Source organism: Ictalurus furcatus, chromosome 16, assembly GCF_023375685.1.
Source record: "Ictalurus furcatus strain D&B chromosome 16, Billie_1.0, whole genome shotgun sequence".
Taxonomy (NCBI): domain Eukaryota; kingdom Metazoa; phylum Chordata; class Actinopteri; order Siluriformes; family Ictaluridae; genus Ictalurus; species Ictalurus furcatus.
Window position 1 is genome coordinate 3,037,629 of NC_071270.1, and position 24,815 is coordinate 3,062,443.

At 41.1% G+C, this 24,815-nt stretch overlaps 3 protein-coding genes across 3 annotated transcripts; all 3 read left to right on the forward strand.

Moving 5' to 3' along the window:
• Positions 1-43: 43 nt before the first annotated feature.
• Positions 44-7,536, forward strand: ei24 (EI24 autophagy associated transmembrane protein). The gene is made up of 11 exons (XM_053644901.1): positions 44-235; positions 1,303-1,430; positions 2,811-2,956; positions 3,034-3,094; positions 3,934-4,000; positions 4,089-4,213; positions 4,379-4,498; positions 4,939-5,050; positions 5,148-5,259; positions 5,450-5,524; positions 6,392-7,536. The coding sequence occupies exons 2-11, from the start codon at positions 1,389-1,391 to the stop codon at positions 6,552-6,554; spliced, it is 1,023 nt and encodes a 340-aa protein (XP_053500876.1). The 5' UTR covers positions 44-235; positions 1,303-1,388; the 3' UTR covers positions 6,555-7,536.
• A 726-nt stretch (positions 7,537-8,262) lies between these two features.
• Positions 8,263-17,235, forward strand: stt3a (STT3 oligosaccharyltransferase complex catalytic subunit A). Its single transcript, XM_053644898.1, has 18 exons — positions 8,263-8,401; positions 9,190-9,301; positions 9,400-9,460; positions 9,549-9,670; positions 10,055-10,200; positions 10,326-10,416; positions 10,771-10,877; positions 10,990-11,154; positions 11,866-12,046; positions 12,757-12,912; positions 13,012-13,103; positions 13,792-13,947; positions 14,433-14,621; positions 15,306-15,422; positions 15,525-15,627; positions 16,424-16,612; positions 16,728-16,843; positions 16,926-17,235. The coding sequence occupies exons 2-18, from the start codon at positions 9,214-9,216 to the stop codon at positions 16,962-16,964; spliced, it is 2,118 nt and encodes a 705-aa protein (XP_053500873.1). The 5' UTR covers positions 8,263-8,401; positions 9,190-9,213; the 3' UTR covers positions 16,965-17,235.
• Positions 17,236-18,057: 822 nt separating this feature from the next.
• foxred1 (FAD-dependent oxidoreductase domain containing 1) lies at positions 18,058-24,535 on the forward strand. The gene is made up of 11 exons (XM_053644899.1): positions 18,058-18,290; positions 18,786-19,006; positions 19,136-19,246; positions 19,401-19,519; positions 20,905-20,999; positions 21,170-21,271; positions 21,452-21,528; positions 22,511-22,671; positions 22,771-22,900; positions 23,295-23,399; positions 24,207-24,535. Exons 1-11 carry the CDS (start codon positions 18,149-18,151, stop codon positions 24,459-24,461), a joined length of 1,518 nt encoding a protein of 505 aa, XP_053500874.1. The 5' UTR covers positions 18,058-18,148; the 3' UTR covers positions 24,462-24,535.
• The last annotated feature ends 280 nt before the right edge of the window (positions 24,536-24,815 follow it).

A 24,815-nucleotide genomic window follows, 5' to 3' on the forward strand; every position in this document is an offset into this window, starting at 1 on the left:
GAAACGAGGTGTATTTGTTTTTCTTTTTTTTGCGCCGCCCAGGTAACGCGCGTTGCGCGAGAACTCTGCGCGTGAACGTGAGCCTCACTCGCGTCAATAGCGCGCACGGCGCACGGGGACGCGCACGCACTGGCTAGTTTAATAGCCTGTTGTACAGTTCTAGCTAGCTCTCTTATCGCTTTGATATAAAGACAAGAATACGGAAGATTTTTTTAAAAAATCTCGTGTATATGAGGTATGAAGTTTTTGTTTTTAATGTTTGTAGCTGTAGCTGTGTCAAATGTGTTTGTGTGGACGTGTTTACAGCGGATGTAGCTTAGCTTAGCTCTCTTTTTAAACCACACAGCGGTGTTGGTGGCAGTGCTTTGTCGGTTTATAACATAAATATAATGCTCGGATTAATTATTTTACTTCAAATAAGAGTTGGAGAGTGAAGCTGTAGTCGTGAATTGTGTGCGTAGACATTGAATAACACAATAAAAATAAAAACAACAACAACACTAGCTAGTGGTTCACAACAGCTGGCTGTTTACAAACAAACAAAACATTAGTACTTTATATATGTATTATAACACGTCAATATGCTGCTTTATTTGAATTAAAAGTAATATCTTTTACATGAGTTGCTTTTTAAAAAAAAAAATATATAAAGATGACTTAGAGTTTTTTTTCTTTGCTCCTGAACCTTGATCATGTTTTGACCATGTACAGTGCAAAAGTTTGCACCCCCCCATAGCTTTCCAGTGGAAGAAAGATAAAACGTGCCTGTTTTCAATCTAGAAATAATAACATTCAAGCAAGACGACGGTTTTAATCCAATCCGATGCAAAATAGAACCTAAAATCAAGAAAGTTTGAAAGAAATGGAGGTCCTTTTTTTCCCTTTTTTCCCTTGAGTTTGTCTTAAGGGTGCACAAACTTTTGCACACAACTATACACAATGAGGGAAGGGGGAAAAAGGGTACTAATCTGTATCGTTCCTTGTCGCTGGTATTGTTTGTGCCTTTTTATTATGTGTCTTTCAACTGGAAATAGTGGCTATAGTGTAGCTTTAGGTACATATTTATGTACCATTATGGCCTAAATGCATGAAAGGTGTACGCCTGAGGGCGACAAGGAATGGGACTGTTTAGTATTTAGACGGCCTTTCTATTCAAAATGGAGCCCACGTCATTACAAACTTTATTGGTCCTGAAGGAAATTTTTTTTTTCTGCTATCTTGCTCAAGATAATACAAATAACAATGAGTAGATTTGGGGGGGGGGAAGTCATCTTTGTAAATAAAACGCCTTTGTCTTTCTAGTTTACTGGGATTTCCTGCTCCTATCATGAGTTTATTTCCTGGCCCACCCTCCTTCTGCAGTTGATGAATCTCCAGCCGGTTTGGAGATGACGGACAGCGTCAGGGCCTTCCTCCGCAATGTTGCGACGGTCAGCACCTTTGTCTCCAGCACACATGAAGAAGGAAAAAACAACAAACAAAGACAAAACCTGAGCCTTACATGTAAAACACGATGCTCACTTTAGTGTCAGTTTCACTTCGATCAGGGGTTCCCAGATTAGGGGTCACAATCTCTGCATTTGTTTCATTCAAGTATTTCACAAATTAATATAATATTAATTAATATCAAATACGGACTTTAATCGTGTCCGTGTTATTTTTAGCCTTTCTCACTATTCTATTGTACTTTCCCCATCCAGCAACCTCCCCTAAACAAACTAGTGTTCTGTCTCAAATCTCATACTTCTTTGACACCGATATGTCATGTGAAAAAGTAAGTACACCCCATGGAAATTGTTGGCTTTTTTTGACATATTTGGACAAGCAAACATTTTATCCTCTTAGGAACAGTGCCTATTAATGAAGTTGATCTACTTGAACAAAACCCAAAGGAAAATTAGTTTTTCAATCATTTATTCAACAGAAATGTCAATAGGTGTGTAAAACGTAAGTACACCCTTGGCCTCAGAAGCTAGTGTTGCCTTCTTTAGCAGAAATAAAGGGGGGGAAAATAGAAGCTAAAGTATATCAACTTCATTAATAGGCATTGTTTGAAAGATGACCAAATGTTTGCTCATCCAAATATGTTTAAAAAAAAAAAGGCAACAATTTCCATGGGGTACACATACTTTTTCACATGACCGTATGTCTTCGAGTACTAACGCTAACCTGTTTTCCTATTACAGTTAGTGTTTCAAATTTAAAATCCTCTCATATCGATTTAAAACCTACCGAAAGGTCTGTTCTCCGTGCCGGCCTTCTGGATTTTCTATATCGGTATGTACTTTTTTTGAGATGCGGATCATGACGACACTCACGACGATGGCGAGATGTTTTAAGCAGTACAGAGCTTGAAACTTTAATAATAAAAAAATAAATGTAGGGTGGTGAAAGCTTGGGGTCGATTGATGTCCGTTTGTGATCGATTGCTCTAGAAGTTTGGGAACTCCTGTTATACATGCATAATTAGTAATTAGGAATCATCTGTGGCAAGGTTTTGAAATCAGGCACAATCGGGCGGGGAAGATTTCTGGGGAAAAATCCAATTTAGATATCGGATAGAACATCTCCATAAAGAATCAACAATCATTATTAGATTGTGAGAAGCCCTTGTGAACGAGCTGTTACTAAAGAAACATAATAATAATAGTAATATTAAACCAGTGATTTGAATTACAGTGGGACTGCACTGCTCTCGGAGCCGCTGTTATACCAAATGAATCCACAGCTTCTGACCAGTCAGATTTGTGAATTCAGCGCCAGTGTGGTAATGTTGTTTCATTTATTCCACCGTCTTGCTTCACATTTAGGGGATGAAAGATTCTATTCTTGGGATCATGACGATCACGAAGCTCGACGCTCGCATCCAGCAGAAAAGGGAGGAGCAGCGGAGGCGCCGAGCGAGCGGCCCACTGGCACTGAGACGGGCGCAGAGTCAGGACCGTAAACATGAGAAGTAGGTGCGGTGTGATCCGATCGATCCGATTTCCACTGTTTCGACTCGCGCTTAACGTTTTTCTTGTTCTTTTTCAGCGAGCCCAAATTAGCGAGTAGGATTTTTCAGTGTTGTGCCTGGAACGGAGGCGTGTTTTGGGTGCGTATTCTCTCGCTCAGCGTACGTGCAGTAGTTTTATACTCTGACGTAATCTGGCTTTGCACTTACATGTAAGTTTTGTGTTATCCCCTTCCCCCCCCCCTCTGTTTTAAAAAAAAAATGGTGCTTAAGCTGCAAGTGAAATTACGACAGTGTTTTTAGGCCACTCTGACTTTGAGAATAAAGTCGTAGTAGTTTGAGGATTATTATTTTTAAAAAAAATAATATTATGAGAAAAGAAGTTGCGTTGGTTCAAGAATAAAATCAGAATATTTCCAGAAAAATAGTCAAAGTATTACCAGAAAAAAAGGCATAAGATTTCGACGATAAATTCGCAAAATTTCAAAGGGAAAAAAAAGTCATGATACTATTGTGACTTTTTACACAAGTTTACTCAAAGCTCGATGAATGAAGCCCGTCGAATAGAAGAAATATCACAAATAAACGGGTAAATTGCTGGTCTTCAGAAGCATCCATATTAAATGTCAACAAAATCCTCATTCTGTTTAATCTAACCCAATGGATATAGACTGGAACAGTATAAAGTATTTTTTTTTTATTTGTATTATTATTATTATTATTATTATTATTATTATTATTATTATTATTTGGCACAATTCTAGCTAGCAGTACTTATGATTGCTAGTTAATAATGCTAATTCAGACCACCCACTGAAGTTTAACATCGGTGTTGGTTTCTATGGAGACTACGAAAGTCCATTTATGTGTAGTCCTAGTTACCGGTGAAATAAAAATAATACCGCTGTAAACATAGTGTGTTTATGTTTCTAACTTGACTACATTCATGAGTACATTCTTTTTTTTCCCCTCTCTAACAGCTAAGTCTGTTTCTTTTCTACCGAGTGTTTATCCCACTGCTCCAGACCCTCACAGCAAAAATTATTGGTATGTCTATCTCTCATTGTTATTGTGTTCAACTTCAGAATCCGTTAATTAGCAAACAAAAGGATTCATGTTGTGCGTTGACGTTTAGGAGATCCGTCGCTGCACGGAAACGTGTGGTCCTGGTTGGAGTTCATCCTAACGTCAGTGTTCAGTGCGCTCTGGGTTCTCCCTCTGTTTGTGCTCAGCAAGATCGTCAATGCCATCTGGTTTCAGGTCAGGCCTGTCGAAATAGACGTTTGCTTTTCCTTTTATAGTTGTAGCTATAACACGTGGAATTTGTAAGCGCTTAAAACAGTACCTAGAGCATAGAGGAAGCTGCGGGACGTCTTTGTGTCATCCTACGTTCAGCATAACGACGTGTCGTTTTTTTCCGTTTAGGACATTGCCGATCTGGCTTTTGAAGTATCCGGACGCAAAGCTCAGCCTTTCCCGAGTGTGAGCAAGATTATAGCGGACATGCTGTTCAACCTCCTCCTCCAGGCCCTCTTCCTCATTCAGGTACAGGAAGTGCTTTAATCGCTCCTCGCGCCGCTCTCGGGTGAACCAGGCAGCATTAAGTATGCAAAACCGAGCGAAGGTTATGCAAAGTGCACACGATTGTAACGTCGGGACTGTTGTATCAGGATGATTGATATGCAAATATGTGACACAAAGAAAGTGCAATTAAAAACTATTGCAAAGTAAAGTGGAAAAATAATAATCGGGGGGGAAAGTGCTAGTAAAATATAAACCGTGCAAAAATAAACATTCTGAACCAGTACATATCTTTTTATTTTATTTTTATATATATATATATATATATATATATACACACTACCCCTGAATAATTTTAGTTGCATGTGATTACTGATATGATGGTAAATTTCTCAAATGTAATATTTCAGTAAAAAGCTTGGCATTTTTTCAAAACTACTTTTTGCTATTTTCCTACTTTCTAGGGAATGATCGTGAGTCTGTTCCCCATCGATGCGATCGGTCAGACGGTCAGCCTCCTGCACATGTCTCTGCTCTACTCGCTCTACTGCTTTGAATATCGCTGGTTCAACCACGGTAAGCTCCTCCTCAGCTCTCGTCGGTCTGTACTGATCCGAGTTTGAGTGTGTGTGAGCGCTGTTTTAAGTGACCTGTCTGCTTTTGTGGTTCGAAGGGATCGAGATGCACCAGAGGCTGTCGAACATCGAGAGGAACTGGCCGTATTATTTCGGCTTCGGTCTGCCCATGGCACTGCTGACTGCACTGCCGTCTTCGTATATCATCAGGTACCACAAGAGTGAATGTGTATAAATACATGTGGTTTTTTTTCTCCACATCTGTATATCTATAATGCACTTTAAGGTTTTATACTAATCAGTGTTTTGTGTAAATGGAGGTGCATTGCTTCTGTACCTTAATTACTATTTAATGCGTAATTCTTTTGCATGCTTTCAGTGTCTGCTTTATTTCTTTCAGTGGCTGCCTCTTTTCCATCCTGTTCCCGCTCTTCATCATCAGCGCCAACGAGGCCAAGACCCCTGTAAAGCTTTAGTGAGTCTTTCTAATACCTGACTTTTACATGCATAATTAGGCTACGACTTTCAAAACAAAGGTGGTGTTGTGATATATCTCTTTCACTCAGACTGACATGCACATAGGCCACGCCTCTTTCACTCTGACAACATGCACATAGGCCATGCCTCTTTCACTCTGACAACATGCACATAGGCCACGCCTCTTTCACTCTGACAACATGCACATAGGCCACGCCTCTTTCACTCTGACATGCACATAGGCCACGCCTCTCACTCTGACTGACATGCACATAGGCCACGCCTCTTTCACTCTGACAACATGCACATAGGCCACGCCTCTCACTCTGACAACATGCACATAGGCCACGCCTCTCACTCTGACTGACATGCACATCGTCCACGCCTCTTTCACTCTCATTGACATGCACATAGGCCATGCCTCTTTCCCTATGACTGACATGCACATCGGCCACGCCTCTTTTCACTCTCATTGACATGCACATCGGCCACGCCTCTTTCAGTCTGACTGACATGCACATCGGCCACGCCTCTTTTATGCTAACATGCACATAGGCCACACCTCTTTCACTCTAACTGGCATGCACATAGGCCACACCTCTTTCACTCTGACTGACATGCACATAGGCCACACCTCTTTCACTCTAACTGGCATGCACATAGGCCACATCTCTTTCACTCTGACATGTACAGAAGCCACACCTCTTTCACTTTAGGCCACACCTCCTACACTAAGACTAATGGACACAGAAGCTAAGTCGTTTTCACTCTGCCTCACAGGCCACATTTACTTTACTCCTCGTGACATGCAGGTCTTTTAATTAGCACTGACTGTACACAGATAACCCTTTTCCTTCATCTGCAGCCATTTCCAGCTGCGTCTGTTCTCCCTGGTGGTCCTGATCAGCAACAAGCTCTTCCACAAGACGGTTCACCTGCAGACATCTCTGACCTCCTCAAGCTCCACGGAGAAACTCACGTCTCCTCACGCGTCCCCAATCCGCCACAAAGCTCCGCCCTCTCAGTGACCTCAGGCACTCTGCAGCCGGGAGTTTGATTTGCGTTCTTTGTGTTTTTAAATGCGTTTTAATGTTCTTGCGGATGATTGACCAGGCTTTGTTTTAACTGTGAACGATGAGCATGTGGGATGGGACAGAGCCGTGTCTCGACAGTGGTGTTCTGTTTGACTGATTTTTGTACCTATTGTGTGCCATTTGGGTAATTTTTATAGAAACTACAGCACAAAAACATTTTATTTTAACCCTCACCACCCTCACTGCTTTTTTTTTTTTTTTCCCCCCCTAGCCTTGCGATTTAATTGGACACCACAGCTAATGATTGCATCTGAGTCGTGTTTGTGTCAATAACGGTAGAGCGATGGAACAATTGAAGATTCCCTTTAACCCACAAAATGCTGTTACCTTCATGCTCGCCTTCTTGATTTGTTGTAATCTCTCAGCCTGTCATGCATCCTTTAATAATAACACTCTTATTATTGTGATAAACTAAACAAGCTGCTCTTTTTTTTTTTTTTAACGTGATTGCTCCTCTTTAATATAAATGTACAGCTGGATGCGAAACTCCAATCAAAGCTGTCAGCGATCAATATGAAAACGAGGCTGCTGTAAACGCATCTGAAACTGACGTTAAGCTCAGTAAAGCCATGTCCAAGTCTAACCTCCACTACAGTCGCCGTCCCTCTTGCGATATTCATATAGACACAGATATTCATATAGATATCGCTTAGGAATCTCAACAGGTTATTAAAGTTTTACTGAAGCACATACAGAGGCCCTGTCTCACTGTCGGCGAGTCCACTCTGGGAGAGAGATGTGTGGTGTACTTCTTCTTTATTTTATTGTTCTTTATTTGTTTTTGTTTTTTGTTTTGAAACGATATGTCATCATTGTAACAAGTGAGTAGTGTTACAAATGCAGGTTGGTATTTGTGAGTGACTTTTTTTTTGTAAAAAGTATTAAAGATTTCAATAAATTTGGTCTGTATATACAAGTTTACAGGTTTTATAGTATTTTTTATTATGTCCTATATATATTTTTTCTTCCTGTAATCACTGATTCAAATGCTGCCTTTAGCAGGGCTGCAGAAATGTTTGTTATTTATTTATTTATTTATTTGCAACCTGGGATCCCTTCCAGTGTTTAATAAGTTGTTATGAATTCTCGATCACCTGATCAGAGCACAGATTTTGCTTATGAATATTCTCCTTCTAGTAAAATCATGTATTTATCAGTGTTAATCATTATAGCTGTAAACCCATCTCATTCAAGTCATCAATTATTTATGCTGATAACTAAATGACTACTATACCAGCTTTGAGTGCAAAAGTTTGCAAACTCTTACTTGTAAACTTCAATTTTATGAAATCAACACGTTGTTTAAAGGGAGTTTGAGCAACAACAAAAGGGCAAAGTGTGTGTGTGTGTTAAGATATTAATGAAGCAATCACAATCAAATAAAGAAAAAAGCATGGGTGTGGGGATGCAAACTTTTGAGCCTGCTGATACAGATACAAAAGATGTATTAATGTAACAGGTTAAAACAAAACCCGTTAATTTAACACTTGTAGTTTGTGTGTGTGTGTGTGTGTGTATACCGGTAAAGTGGCACATCAGTAAGGTAAGGACACGTCAGTTTTGAATCGCCATAAGGAAAGTGAGGACTTCGTCATGGTTTGAGTGACAGCTGTGCAGCCAATCAGAAACGAGGGAATGTAGACATGACTGTTGGCCAGCCAATACGCGCGGGTTTTACGTGGCTGGGCGGGGCTTTGATCGCTCAGAGAATAGTGTGTGTGTGGAAAACTGAAGTGTGTAACAGGAGCGCAGTGGAAGTGAACCGCCGATGAAAGAATTTGGTAATTTTTTTTTTTTTTAAATCACTTTGCGGAATAACCTTGAGATAAATATAAAGCTCTGCAACGTACACGGAGATAATGAGTTTAATTTAAATGTATAAGAATGGTGTAGCAGGCTGTGTTGTTAGCTTGCTAGTTAGCAAGCTAGTTCAGCTTAGCAATATGAAACGAACATGTTTTAATGATTATTAATCTTTTTATTGCTTTTTGGTAAACATTCGTTATCTGGAGATAGTAAAAATTGCAAATGTATTGCGCATGAAATCGAAAACAAGCATTTTCATGCATTTTGTTTTTGTGTCCAGGTGTCACGAGCAGCAAGCCTGATAATGTTATCTAACGTATTTTAAGTAGCTAATTCCATTGACCGGTTCCTTCACTTATTTTGGTTAGGATTTTTAGTTCATGCTTACCCTAATGCACATTGTAAACATTTTTTTTCTTTGCAAAAATAAGAAAGAAACCCCCAACCTTGATTTATTTCCGTATCCGTCTCCCTGAAAACCCGCCTTTTGAGCACGGATTGGTTGACATCAAAGAAAGCTTTTTGAGTGACAGTAAAATCAGCCAATCAGCGCTCAGGAGATTGACGCCGTATAAGCTAGCACTTATAGGGAGGCGGGATTTGCGTGAATAGGGGGAGAATAAATAAAGCAGTCTACCTGACTGGACTAGCTGCACCTCTGGAGACTTGTCAGACTGGCTTGCTGGAGCAAGAATGTCACAGAGGCAAACAGTGAATGTTACATATGCCATTAAACAGCTCACGGTGTATTTCTGTGGCCCAGGTGTCAAGTGTTAGCAGAGCAAAGATGACCAAGATGGGCTTCCTGCGGCTGTCCTACGAGAAACAGGACACGCTGCTGAAGCTCCTCATCCTGTCCATGGCGGCCGTGCTATGTGAGTGCTTAGTTAGTTAGTTAGTTAGTTAGTTAGTTTGTTTAATCTACAGACAGGCCATGTCTTTACATCTCACACTCCTCTCTCTCTCTCTGCAGCGTTTTCCACTCGCCTATTCTCTGTGTTGAGGTTCGAGAGCGTCATCCACGAGTTCGATCCGTAAGTATCCACATGCAGAGATAGCGCAGAGAATGAAGTACGACGGAGATGTTTACCCCCCCATGTCCTTCTTTGCTCTTATACGCAGGTATTTCAATTACCGCACCACTCGTTTCTTGGCCGAGGAAGGCTTTTACCAGTTTCACAACTGGTTTGACGACCGCGCATGGTACCCGCTCGGCAGAATCATCGGAGGCACCATCTATCCCGGTACGCCGAGAGAAACCGAACACGATACTCGATGAGGCACCATGCGAGGTGCAAGCTGAAAGCTTGCTCGCGTATGAATTTCCGTCCCTGCACGAATATGCAAACGAGCACGTCGTAGGGTTTTCAGTATGGCCAAAAATCACCCTGTTGCCATAACAACCACTAATTCATCTCGAAATCCACTTGTGGCTTAAAGATTTCAGGATAATTTGCATGTCAGCCTCTGACTGATCGGCTCAAACTCCGTGGCGTTATTTAGTGACGCCTCAGATCGGTTTCCCGCTGAAGAACTTTCAAAGTTAAAATTAAAATCGAGACAAAACAACTGATTTTGAATTTTCATCCAAGAACCAATCAGTTAACCAATCAGACTTTGCCGTGCAGGTTTGATGGTGACCTCGGCGGCCCTGTACCACATGCTGCACTTCTTCCATGTCACCATCGACATCCGAAACGTGTGCGTGTTCCTTGCACCGCTCTTCTCCTCCTTCACTGCCATCGTCACCTACCACTTCACCAAGGAGCTCAAGGTCTGTTCCCTTTTTCCTCACTGACCCGGTTCGGTTTGTGCCGTTCCTCTTGGATATAAACGTAGCGATGGCTTGATTCTTTTTCTTTAAAAAAAATAAAATAAATAAAAATCTTTTCCCAACAGGATGCTGGTGCTGGACTTCTCGCTGCTGCTATGATCGCCGTTGTACCAGGATACATTTCCCGATCCGTTGCAGGCTCCTACGATAACGAAGGTTTCGGAAACGTCTTTTTTTTTTTTTCTTTCTCATGTCGTAATATCATTTCTTTGCATTAGAAATTGCATTGTTGGTTATTTATACAGGAATAATATCAAAATCTAATATGGGAACGTCTGTACTATAAATGATAGGTCCTTTTAATATAGAGAAATATTATAGGTTATTTTCCCGTAGCTATTCCTTTTATCCCTTTTTATACCACGCTGATGCAAATCTGCTTCTGTTAGAACAATCGTGACACGTAACCATGACAACGAGAGCAGCTAGGTCCGTATTAACGCCCGGATCGACACGGTTTTCTAAATTCGAGTTCGTAACGCATCGCCTCTTTTTCTTTCCTGTCGAAAGGAATCGCTATTTTCTGCATGTTGCTGACCTACTACATGTGGATCAAGGCGGTGAAGACCGGTTCGATTTACTGGTCGTCCATCTGCGCCCTGGCGTACTTCTACATGGTGAGCACCGTATGAGGCGGTAACGTTGTCATCTTTTACGCATGACCGTTAAGATTTTTAAAGCCTGAGGTGTTTTTTTTTTCTTTTTTTTGTTTTTTTTTTTGGTCTTCAGGTATCGTCATGGGGAGGCTACGTGTTCCTCATCAACCTGATCCCTCTGCATGTACTGGTGCTGATGCTCACCGGACGATTCTCTCACCGCATCTACGTGGCTTACTGCACCGTGTACTGTCTGGGCACCATCCTGTCCATGCAGATCTCCTTCGTGGGATTCCAGGTACGCTACCGGTCAAAAGTTTGTGGACGCCCGATTGAAATGTTTCTCGTGGTCTTGAAACCCTCGTGATCCGAAGGTGTATGAATTTAAATGTTTGAAATCGGTGTCATAGACAAAAATATAATCGTGCCGACGTATTCATTTCTCTAATTAGAAAACTGTTTTGTTTACGAATAAATATTTATTTTAAACGGACGACTCGGAGGGAAATATTCCGAAAAGCAGCCGACAAGTGTGCAGCGCAGGTGTGAACTCCTTTAATACCGTTTAAAAAGCATCTCAGGGAAATTCCTCAAGAAATCGGGTGAGAAAACGCCAAGAATACATCTCTGGAAATTCCAGGCGGAAAATCGTGTCTACTTTGAAGATGCTAAAATTATTTTGGATTTTTTTCTTTTCTCACAACGTAATTCCTGTAGTTCCATTTATGTTACTCCAGAGTTTTGATGACTCTATTATTATTCTAAAATGTGGAAAAATAAATAAAGAACGAGTGTTTCTAAATTTTGACCGGTAGTGTAGATTAATCAGTACTAACTAATTTCAGGTCGTGAGAGGGGGAACGTGGTTTTCGTCACGCTGTCGCTAAAATAGTGTCGTCTTGCTAGAGGGAATCTAGAGTTATGCTCTTTCGGAGATTTCTAACCGCTCTATGCAGTATTGTAATCCAGTCCCGCTTGTTTGTTTGTTTGTTTTGTTTTTTTTTAAAAGCCCGTACAATCCTCTGAGCACATGGCTGCCTTCGGCGTGTTCGGGCTGTGTCAGATTCACGCCTTCGTGGATTACCTGCGCAGCAAACTCAACGCCCAGCAGTTCGAGATCCTCTTCAAGAGCGTCATTTCCCTGGTCGGCTTCGTGCTGCTCTCTGTCGGAGCTGTGCTCATGCTGACCGGTAAGCACACGTCCCACCCTGTGTACACACACACACACACACACACACACGCAGCGTCTATGTGATCTTATCTTCATGAAAGAATTGTTTGTATTAAGGTTGTAGCACTACTTGGAGACTGATAGGAGATAAACGTTAAACGTGTCGGTCGAGTTTTGATTTAATTTCGTTTATTACTCGGTTGCCGTAACAGCTTTCTGGTGAACCATAAAGATAGCGCTTTTTAATTTCACCCCAAAGAACGGCAAGCTGCTTATCGAGTGGAAAAACTCGAATCCCTTGAGCTGCGTCTTTATTTCGGTCGGGTTTGCGAGCTTTTCCACGTCTCAGCGCTGTACAGTTAAAAACTCGACTGTGGTCAGAGAAATATACGCACACGACGGTAAAGCTGGTGAAGGTTCCGTTTAGTTTCTGAACGATTATCGCCACATCAGTCGAAGTTCTCTAGACCTTTCATTCTATACACTAGCATTCCTAATGCAGATCGCAGTTATGCATGTCTAAAGGGCTACAAAGTTCTCACCGGTCCGTTCCCAAACATTTGAAAGACAAACGATCCCAAATTTAGTTTTTCTCTCCTGTATGCCCAGCGAGCCCAACCCTCAACGTGAAAATAATCAATTATGTCACTTTACTGTACGAGCCACAAAACAAATTAGCGCTCTGGTTACCCCATGATGATCACGTGACTCTCTCTCTGGCACGATCAGGGAAGATTTCCCCGTGGACCGGCCGTTTCTACTCTCTCCTGGACCCGTCCTACGCCAAGAACAACATCCCGATCATCGCCTCCGTGTCCGAGCACCAGCCCACCACCTGGTCCTCGTACTATTTTGACCTGCAGTTGCTGGTCTTCATGTTCCCCGGTAAAGAAACATACCTTTTATTATTTTTAATTAAAAAGAAACTCAGAAAGCTTATCTCCTACATGTTTTATTTATTTATTTTTCTCTTATTTTCATCAGTGGGTCTATATTACTGCTTCAACAACCTGTCGGACGCCAGAATTTTCATCATCATGTACGGCGTGACCAGCATGTACTTCTCAGCCGTGATGGTAAGCTCCATGTATAGGTAACTTTTAAAATAAATAAATAAATAATTAAGAAAACACTTTCTGGCACGGGCGTAACGTGCTACCCTCTGTAGTGAACATTTGTACCGAATATCAAGCCATTTGTGATCGAGCTTAATAAACTTGAGTGGAATTAATTGGTCCTTAAACGGATTTGTTCAACACTTAAAAACAGCACCACGGGCAATATAATCAAACGTAATCCGAAACATCGGTTATGACTTTACCTCCTTATTGTAATTTTTTTCCTCCGATCCAAAATATCGATCCTCTGCGACCGACGCAGTATGGAAGTGCCGAGCGTTCACTCGGAGTATTCGGTTATCGGCGCATTAATATTCGCATACACTTAAATACCGCACACTTTAATAATTAATATCGAAACCTTTTAAGTTTAGGTCCTTTAAAGGCGTTTAAGCCGAAAATAAAATGCGCTAATTAGTTACGATGAGTTATGATGCAACAAGTCGATGAACGGTGCATGTGAACGCTGTAACGGTTGCCATATCCTGTAAAAATAAAACTTGGAGGAAAAATGTAGTGGTTCTTTTTTTTTTTTTTTTTATTCTCCTTGCTTTCTTTTTTAATTAGGCAATGCTTTTATGTGGTGTAATTTGGAGCGGTGATCCATTAAAAAAATAAATAAATAAATTCCCTCCCCCTGCTGTAGGTACGTCTGATGCTGGTATTGGCTCCGGTCATGTGCATCCTGTCAGGAATCGGCGTTTCTCAGGTTCTCACTACGTACATGAAGAACCTGGACGTCAGCCGACCGGACAAGAAGGCTAAGAAGCAGCAGGACTCCACCTATCCCATCAAGAACGAGGTGAAACCTTAAAAGCGCTTGATTTTTGGGTTTTTTTTTTTTAAATAACAATTACGAAACTGATTGGAAGCAGGTGATATGGAAAGTAAAATTTTGGATTTTTTTGTAGTAAACAAATGACAGTTAGAGAATGATTCTTGTACACTTCTGTTTTGCCAGCAGTTTAACAAATCTATGCATCGAAATCTTCTCGTGTTTTATAAAAAAAGTATATTGTGATGATACTGTTTAATACGATACATCATCCACCCCTATGGATGGAGATGGAATTTCTGTGCAAAATGAACCGATAGATAAAGGGAATTGACCAACATCAACAGCGTCCCTTTTTAAAGCCATTCAAATCCGTTTTGACTTCAAAATGGCCGACGTGTGACCTTGGTGTTAATCAGGAGTCACATGTTCCTCACCAGACAGTCCACAAACGCCTGCATTACTTGTTTTATTCCTGCTCAAACAAACCTCGCTGGTTGTCTGATTGTCAGGTTGCCAGCGGAATGATCTTGGTCATGGCTTTCTTCCTGATCACGTACACCTTCCACTCGACCTGGGTGACGAGCGAGGCCTATTCCTCGCCCTCCATCGTGCTCTCGGCTCGCGGAGGCGACGGCAGCCGCATCATCTTCGACGATTTCAGAGAGGCGTATTACTGGCTCAGACACAACACTCCCGAGGTCAGCGGCGCACGGGTTTACTCACTTCCTGTTTCCCACTGTTTCACCTGTTCTTCTCTGTGCTGAGGAAAGCGGTTAAAAAGTAGTTCCGGCCGCTTTACACTCCCTTGAAGGTTTCGTTTCATCTTTTCACAGTCGGCGTAAGCACATTGTTTCGTTCATTTGTTTATTCTTCAGTAAGCGCTCTATCCTAAATTTTAGTTGATCCGGAGCTATTTCCAGGCAGGAATACACCTGGAATGGGGTTCCAGTCCATCACAGACCACCAAAAAAGTAGTTCTGACTCTCAAAGGACTGACTCTACAGATATACAGCTTTATTTACAAGACATTTTTCATTGACAAATTAATTTAGCTTCTACAAAAACAAGTATAAATGTTTACTGATTAAGCTCAACAACTGCCCTTAGACGTCCATTAAGTTTGGAATAAACAGATTTCCTGTTTAGTAATGCGAAACGTCAAAATCCGCTCTCTAATGATCACACGCACGTTAACGTAGATGCTGTAGATTTTACAGCTCTCTTTTCAAGTTTTTCAGCTATTTTTAAAAAAATATGTATTTTTATTACTAAGCATTGGTTAGTAATGGTGAGTCAAATCGACCGGTCCTGATGTTGACACTTCCTTGTGCGACCTTCATTCGCTCATTCACCTTCACTTCCTTTTTTTCCCCATCCCTCAGGATGCTAAGGTCATGTCCTGGTGGGATTACGGCTATCAGATAACCGCCATGGCGAATCGGACGATTCTAGTCGACAACAACACCTGGAACAACACGCACATCTCTCGAGTCGGCCAGGTGAACTCAGCGTTCTTTACGCTGGTTTTATTTATTATTTAGAATCGGGTAAGCTCGAACTAATGTATGTATTGGTGTGTTTCATATTGTGTGTGTGTGAAGGCGATGGCCTCCTCAGAGGAAAAGGCCTACGAGATCATGCGAGAGCTGGACGTCAGCTATGTGCTGGTGATCTTCGGAGGACTGACCGGATATTCATCAGATGGTATGTGCTACTGAGGATAAAGCAATAAACCAATAAAATGAAATGTATTTCTTTATTTGTTTGTTCATTTATTTATTTAAATTAAAGTACGAGAGCGAATATACCTATCCTAATAATTAAAGCTTGTATTATAATCTGTAAATGGTTATTAACTAACAGTGAAGTATTTTCTTAATTAATTAAAACATTTTTTAAATTCAATTCATGAACTGACCCATCTTTTTTTATTATTATTATTTCTGTATTGATTAAATTTTTTTTTTTATTATTATTTTCAAATGGAATTTGGTCTACTTTCAGAAAATGTTCATGAAGTTATTTTATTAAATTATTTTGTTATTCATTCTTTTTTTCCTCTCTCTTATTTTCTACTACTTTTTGTATTTATTGTTATTTTATTTCAGTTTATTTTGGAATTAAATCTGCTTTTACTACCTTGTCATGACATTACTATTGCCTCTTTATTGTTTTTTAAAAAAATAAATAAATAAAAAAATAATATATATATATTATATATATATAACCTTATAGAGTTCAGTGTACATTTAGAAACTTTTTGTGAAATTACATTTCACTTTTATTTTTAAAATATTATTTATTTCCATTTTATTTATCTTTTAGCTGCCTTTCAAGAGGTTACTTTTACTTCTTAAATATTGCTATTAAATGTTTTTTTTTTCTTTTCTTATGAAATCCCATCTGCTTTTAGTATCTTTTCATGAAGTTCATTTTCACTTAATTAAATTTTTTTTTTTTTTTTTTTTTTTTTTTTTTAAATATTTCTCGTCTTAAATAGACATAAATAAGTTCTTGTGGATGGTGCGTATCGGAGGCAGTACAGACACGGGGCGGCACATCAGGGAGCACGACTACTACACTCCCACTGGCGAGTTCCGCGTGGACAGGGAAGGCTCTCCGGTTCTGCTCAACTGCTTAATGTACAAGATGTGCTACTACCGCTTCGGCCAGGTCTACACTGAAGCCAGTGAGTGTCTCTGTCCAGGCTGATTCTGGTTTTAAAGTCAGCCTGTGGTTTTTTTTTTTACGTTCTTTTTTTTTTACGTTCCTCTCTCGAGACCTAACACACATGCTCTTTGCAGAACGTCCTCCCGGTTACGACCGAGTCCGTAACGCTGAGATTGGGAACAAGGACTTCGAGCTGGACGTGCTCGAGGAGGCGTACACCACAGAGCACTGGCTGGTCAGGATATACAAGGTAAACCTCTAAACATCACTTCAGCTCATTGTTGTAAAGTCAAATGAAGATCTGCTGATGAGCCTGTCCTTCTGTCCAACAGGTTAAAGACCTAGACAACCGAGGCCTCTCGCGAACGTAAAGCGCAGACACACAGAATTCACACAAACACAGCACTGAACACCTTCCCCTGTGATCTGAAGAGCAGTGTGGATATTTTTTATACTTCAGTTGAGATTGCAGGAAAAGATTCTATTGCCTTTTTTATGATTTACAATGTGGTGTTACTTTTTTTGTGGTGGGGATGAAGTGAGACTTCAAAACGTCCAGGAAACTGTCAGTATGTGTTTCTGCAATCGTTGGCCAACCAAATGATTTGTCTACCAATGGGATAATAAATGGAGTGAATGGTATACATGTTTTCTTCTTCTTCTTTTCCCTTTTCTTATTACAGTCAAAGGTATACGAACATTATTTAACCTGTCACATCATGAAGGGTTTGGATGCTGAGGAAACAAACATGACTACTAATGAGCTATACATTCATACAAGAAAAGATTCTTACATTACTTATTTTGCTACTAATACCAGTACATCGGTTGCTTTATTAAATTTCATTCATAACCATTCAATTTTCTGCGTGATAAGAGTTTAATCTCAGTGATTAGAAATTGCAAATGAATATAACTAAATCCGCCTCAGCGTTTTAAAAACAACTGTAGCCCTAGCAACACTGAACGGAGTCCATTTTGGCTATCAGCTGAAGGAGGGGCGTTTGGACCAATCAGAGCTCGCTCTATCATCCGGGCACTTTGGCTGTATAAACTATAGCTGGCTAATGAAAATGGACGACGACTTGGCATATAATCCAAAAGCCTTCTGGTTTAATCGTTTTGTATTTTTTTGGGGCGGGGGACAATTTTTTTTTCGGGTCACCATGTCGTAGTGACTTGCAATCTAGCAAATATTTGCCACACGTTACTCTGGCTAGTCTGAAAGCGAGTGCTCATGGGATATGTCGTTTTTAGTGATCTGCAAGAAATGGCGAAATGAAACTAATGCAGCATGACATGCAGTTACAAACGCTCTCGTTTGCACATAATGGTTCCCATGTGCAATTCGAGAGTCTAGTAGTAAAATAAAGTTGTAAAAAAAAAAACGCGCACGGGTGAATTCAAATCATTGCGAACTTCACTTCCGGGATCGGCGTGACGTGCGCACAAAGGGGCGGAGCAACGCCTGCAAGTCGGGTGAAGTCTCTGAGCGTGTGAGTGTTAAGTCAGTTGAAGATCATCGCAGGCAGAGATCAGTTAGTTCACTGCAGGGATGTTCAGTTTGCCGAAGGTCCGGTTTAATGGCCGCAGTTACAAAACGCTCGCTTTAATAAACTCTCACTACTGCAGCTTTGGAGTGAACAGCAGCCGGAGCTTCAGTACAGGCAGACATGTGCGGAAAGACTTCATCCAGGGTGAGTTAGAGCTGTGCAGTTTATTATTTATCTGTCAGATTCAGTCTCCTCTATAAACCTGTATTATGCAGAGCTCATTTCTTACATGTAGCTTCTGTCTGAATCCCAAATCTCTATTTCTGCTTAAATACACTGAAGTAATGATTGTGCGTGGTGTGGACTGAATAAACCCATGTCTAAAGAGTCGGTTCTTTCATGACTTTCTTAATCCTGAACTTTCTCCCTTACAAATTAACCTTCCTTCCTTCCTTCTGAACTTCCTTCCTTTCTACCGTCCTTCTGAACCTCCTTCCTTCCTTCCTTCCTTCGGAACCTCCTTCCTTCCTTCCTTCCTTCGGAACCTCCTTCCTTCCTCCCTTCCTTCGGAACCCCCTTCCTTCCTTCCTTCCTTCCTTCGGAACCTCCTTCCTTCCTTCCTTCCTTCCTTCCTTCCCTCCTTCCTTCCTTTTGAAAGAGTGAAGTGTTTTAATTTTCCTCTCATCTTGTTAAATGCAGATCTGGAGAACCAGTTTAAAGCGTTTCGTGATAAAGCGAAGGCGGCGATGCCCGGCAGTGACTGGAGCCCGATCCAGGTGACCCGCGGCCTTCCTCCCGAGCGTGCCGACGTCGTGATCATCGGAGGAGGAGTGATCGGCTGGTCCATCGCTTACTGGTTGAAGAGGAAACTGATGTCTCGGGACTCGCTGAGGGTGGTGCTGGTGGAGAAAGATCCCACTGTAAGCCACACTCATCCACAGCGCATGTAGTTTGTCTCTTGTGGCTGTGCATCGTTCTGCATTTTCTTATTATTTCTGTCCCGTCTCTCTCTTATGTGTGTGTGTTTGTGTGTGTGTGTGTGTTCTCAGTACAGCCAGGCCTCCACCGTGCTCTCTGCAGGAGGCATTCGGCAGCAGTTCTCGCTGAAGGAGAACATCCAGCTCTCTCTGGCCTCCGCTAGCTTCATGAAGAACATTAATGTAATCCTCCATCGCTACACTTATTGGTTTATAAGGAATGAATATATGAGCTTTGGTGCTCAAACTAAACAGATCACAGTAACGACTGCATTAATCAGAAGACCATGTGACGCATGGGAAAGTGGTTTAGGATTTGATTTTCCCTTTGTGACAGGAACATCTCGGCGTGCTGAACGAGGATCCCATCGACCTGCAGTTTAATCACTCGGGTTATCTTTTCCTGGCCAATGAAGCGTGGGCACACATTATGGAGGAGAGCTATGCGATTCAGAAGTGAGCATCATTTACAAATTTAAGACCGGTCCCTGTAGGTCTGCTCGATGCTGTGTAATGATTTACTGCATTGTTTAAGTATGTGTACTTCTGTTTACACCCGGTGTTTTCTGTATAAGCCCATCCATGCATTCCATTCCATACCGCATATCCTACTCAGGGTTGCCGTGGATTCTGGAGCCTATCTCGGGGAACTCTGGGTACAAGGCGGGGGACACCCTAGACGGGGTGCCAACCCAATGCAGGCACAATTGCAATTACATTCACACACTATGGACAATTTGGTAATACCAATCAGTCTACAACACATGCCTTTAGACTGGGGGAGGAAAACCCTGAAGCACAGGCAGAACATGCAAACTCCGCGCACACAGGGCGGAGGTGGGCCCCGGAGGTACTAGGCAAACCTGCTTAACCATAAGCCTTCATGCCCTCCTCCCCCCATATGTTCAGAGAAATTGAAAATATTTGTAATTAATAAAATGTAGCATTAGATTACCATTAAACAAGGCAGCTAGCTTTATAACGAGGCTATATTTGGCGTCTTGACCGTTGAATACCAACTAATTGAGTCCCAACGAGTCGAGCCAAGTCTCGATTAATGGGGTAGAGTCAGAGCGAGTCGAGCCGATTCCCATGCAGTCGAGTCCCCGTTAGTTAGAATGAAGTCCCGACAAGTCAAGTCCCACTGTACTGATTCCATATGACTCTGAGTCAAGTCTCATTGAGTCGATTCCCAGCTAGTTGAGTCAAGTCCCATTGACTTAAGTCCTGTTGAGTTAAAACGAGTTCCTATGAGTCAAGTTGAGTTGAGGTCCACTGAGCGGAGTCCTGCGGAGTCGATTCCCAGCTAGTCGAGTCAAGTCCCAACGACTTAAGCAATATTGACTTGAGTCCCAGCGAGTATCAACGAGTCATTATATCGACTCGAGTTCCTATGAGTCAAGTCCTGTCCAGTCGAGTCCCAACAAGCCAATTCGATTCCGGTGAGTCAGGCTCACACCCCTCCCCTTTCGCATCACTCTGCTCACCAGCAGCTAAACGCAGAGTCACGATACTCTACACACAGAAACCCAACATTGTCCTGGCGAATCTTATAACAGACTTGCGGCGATAAAATAATTTGTTTCTTTATACTGATCGTAAATGTCCGATAAGTCGATTTCCATTCCGCAAGCGTACTGCGAGAAAGGGTTAATAATGCATAATGACCGCGTCCGACGGCACAGTCTAACGATATAAATGTCATGCAACTGTATATTAAAATGACTAAACGTAACAATAGAGTACTATTTTTGGTCAGATTTAGTTGGCCAGCCTCGTAAAGCTGAACGTTTTGATGACGCGTACACTACGACTCTTTAACCTGTATGTTTACTTATTAGAGAACTCGGGGCCGAAGTCACGCTGCTATCACCTGCACAGCTGAAGGAACGGTTTCCCTGTGTAAACACAGATGGCGTCGCACTGGCCTCTCTTGGTTAGTCTGCTGTTGTTTTTTAAGCTAGTATATTTTAACGCTACGAGTGTTCTAGCACGTTAAGCTGCATTTCATTTGCTTTATTCTAGATAACCCAAATAGATCTCTTTGTCGGTCTTAAAAATTTCCCGTTTAATGTTGAATTTTTGAATTTACATTCTCTTCACCAGGACTCGAGAATGAAGGCTGGTTCGACCCTTGGACCCTCCTGAACGCGTTCAGACGCAAAGCCATGTCCATGGGGGTGTATCAGTGCTTCGGAGAAGTCACAGGTTAACTTTTTTACTCCAAAATATTTTTTTTTTTGGTAACGTATTAAAAGCTCTGTGACGTTAATCTGGTCTCAGACGTTTGAAGACATCTGTTAATCATAACCATAATCGCTTGTGTGATGGCTAAAGCAGTTATAATTGTTGTTGTTTTTTTTTTTTTTCTTCTTCTTTCTTTTTCAGGATTTAGATGCTGGACACAAAATGCAGAAACCACGGACGGAGACCTCCTGAACATAAAAAGGATCAAATACGTTAACGTGAGTTTCATTCTTATACTAAGGACCAAAGCTGTGTTAATTAATATAGCAGATCTGGCAAAAATATCACATCTTAACACATTACACAATTCAGTCCCGCCCACAGAATCTGATTGGTTAAAAAGCACTTTTTTAAAAATTATTATTTTTTTTTTTATTAAACCTGAATACACTGTTTTGAATCATTAACAAATACAAAAATGTGCATGTTTGGAAAAAGTACGACGTACATTCATTATTATTAATATTTTTTTGGTGGTGGAAGAAATATAGATGTATACATATTAAATATATTATTATTATTACAAGATGTTTAATATCTTCATGTTCTCTATAACCGCACGATTGTTATCGCTTTTCTACAACAATTCTACGGTATTCACAAGAAATAAATATCAAATAACCGACATTTCTGACACTGTATGGCCAGTGTGGTCTGTTTATTTTCGCTAGCGGAAACGGATCCCGAAGAAATCGCGCTCGCTTCACGGCACGTCGGCCAGCTCACGTCGATTTGTACGTTCCTGTTAAAGGCACTTCTGACGAGCTTTCATATTTTAAGCCACATGCCGCGTCATATCGAAGTACGACGTATCGCTTGCCGTATCGGCTCGGCTAACTCTACTGTAGTGGCGGTTTCGGATTAGGAAGTGGAATTTTACATGGTGAATACTGCCTTGTGGAGTGAAATGTCCCGATGTGGTCATAGGAAACCCAGGCACTCTCGGAATGCCGCTCGACCAATCGGATTAGTGGACCGGATTTAATTGCTCTATAAAAACCTTACAATATAATAACGAACGACGATCCTTAGAATAGTGTATCACGGTGTAATTAAATCACTATCCGTGTCCTGTAATTATCCGATGCAAACTGCAGTATCCAATTCATCCCATGACGATAAACGACAAAGTAAATAATTGCATGTTGTTACATTAATACCCGAACAAAATTCCCGAACGTTATCCTCGTCCTGTTGCAGGTGCAGATGCCGAACAGTTTGGAGTACCAGCCTGTGGAGTGCGCTGTCGTCGTGAACGCGGCCGGTGCCAGTTCGGGGAAAATCGGCGACATGCTCGGTATCGGACACGGCCGGAAAACAAGCGTGGCGGCCATTCCGGTACCCGTGGAACCCAGAAAACGGTAGCGATTTAATATTAGCTCTCGATATGGATTCATTTTCTAGAACAGCATGCCTTTGAGTGGTGTCGCGTTGTGTATATTGTTCGTGATGATCTGCAGGTATGTTTACGTGGTGAAATGTCCTGATGGTCCGGGCCTGGAGTGTCCGTTTCTGATCGACTACTCGGGAGTGTACCTGCGGCGAGAAGGCCTCGGAGGAAATTACATCACGGGGATGTCGCCGGAGGAGGTGTGGCTTAAGCTCTGTGGTTCTGCTTATAGATGAGAGTTAATACAAATATGTCAGGCATTTTAATAAAACGTTAGAAAGACACAGAGTCTGAGGAAATGTGAGAGTTGGATGATGTCGTGTGAAGCAGGTGTATAAAGGTTTTAGATTGGATTCACCATGATTCTGGGTGATTATATACTTCCTTTACTTGTGTATCCCCAAAACTAAAGAAACGAACATCAAACACCAAACATGACATGAAAGAAGAATATGATTATTATTAGTAGTAGTCGTAGTAGTAGTAGTAGTAGTAGTAGTATTTATTTATTTATTTTGGTGGAGATTATTGAATTGAATTATTTGAGCATTTTTGCCTAACCGTTCCTGTGCATTCTTGTTTTGTTTCCTGCAGAACGAGGAACCGGACTGCAGTAACCTGGATGTGGACCACGAGTTTTTTCAGGAGAAAATCTGGCCACATCTGGCACATCGAATTCCTGTTTTTGAGAATCTGAAGGTGAGCATTTACATTATCGTTCCTCGCTGTGTCTAAAATCGCTCCTTTTATTATATAAATTGTTCTCTATGGAGCACTTTACAGGGAATTTAGACGGCACATCGCATAACGTCATTCGTTATTCCGGCAATACATTGAGCGACACAAATAAAAAATTACCAAAGTAAAGCAAATGCCTGTATTAAATACTAAAAGTCGTCCGATAACCGATTAATCAACCCATTATAGCTCTTAAAATTTGATCCTGAATGAAAACGAAACACTCTGGGTCAAACATTTTATGACAGAAATAAACAGTACTGACTCTACCATGAAAATGCACTGTACTTTTTTAAATTAAATTAATATATTTTATATATATAACTATTAATAAATATTAAAGTAAATAAAAGATATTCATGCAAACGGAACCAAAAAGTAACACTCCAAATAAAAATAAAGACATCCAGAAGTAATAATAATAAAAAAACATTTCAAATAACAACTAAATTTGCCAGTGATGGTTTTTATTTGGCCTCTAGAGGCCGCTCTCGTACTGTATAATGACAGCGTACACTTCTCGAACGCAACTGGGAACATCTCTCGGTGTGGATTTTTGCCGATAAGCGATAGATCCAGCAAGCGTTTATCGGTGGCAAAACCGATCAATCAGCAGATCTCTATTAAATACACCACTGATAAGTACCAGTTGGCTTTAGTAGTCATTAAACATGCTTTTTTTTTTTTTTAATACATTTTTTTTTTTTAGAATATAATTTGATCAAATAAGTCATAATTTGAAAAAAACAAACAAACTATTTTTATCAGGTGTCAGGAGCATGGGCGGGGTTTTACGACTACAACTCCTTCGACCAGAACGGCATCGTAGGCCTGCACCCGCTGGTCAACAACATGTACTTCGCGACGGGTTTCAGCGGACACGGACTGCAGCATTCTCCCGCCGTGGGCCGCGCCGTCGCCGAGCTCATCCTGGACGGACGGTTTAAGACCATCGACATGAGCTCCTTCGACTTCAGACGCATCCTCCGCCAGGAGCCCATGCTGGAGAAGAACATCGTGTGAGCACAGTATGGGAAAAGAGGAGGAACTGTTTCACAGGAACTGTGAAACGTGTGCTGTAATGAGATTTTATATATATATATATATATATATATATATATATATCAATAATATATATAAAATCATGGCATTTTGTACCAAAGCTGCAGCCTGCGTTAAACACAGAAATCCTCAAAGATCACACACAAGTCCAAAAAAAACCCTCATAATAAACAAGCCGAGCTTAAATCTACTTTGAGTATGATGGTAGTGTAACGTTTTTATCACCTGCAATGATTTTTAAAAATTTTTTTTATTTCTTTAAAGCAGCATATACATGTAGTCTTCACTGTCCTGCATTTCCCATAATCCTGTGCG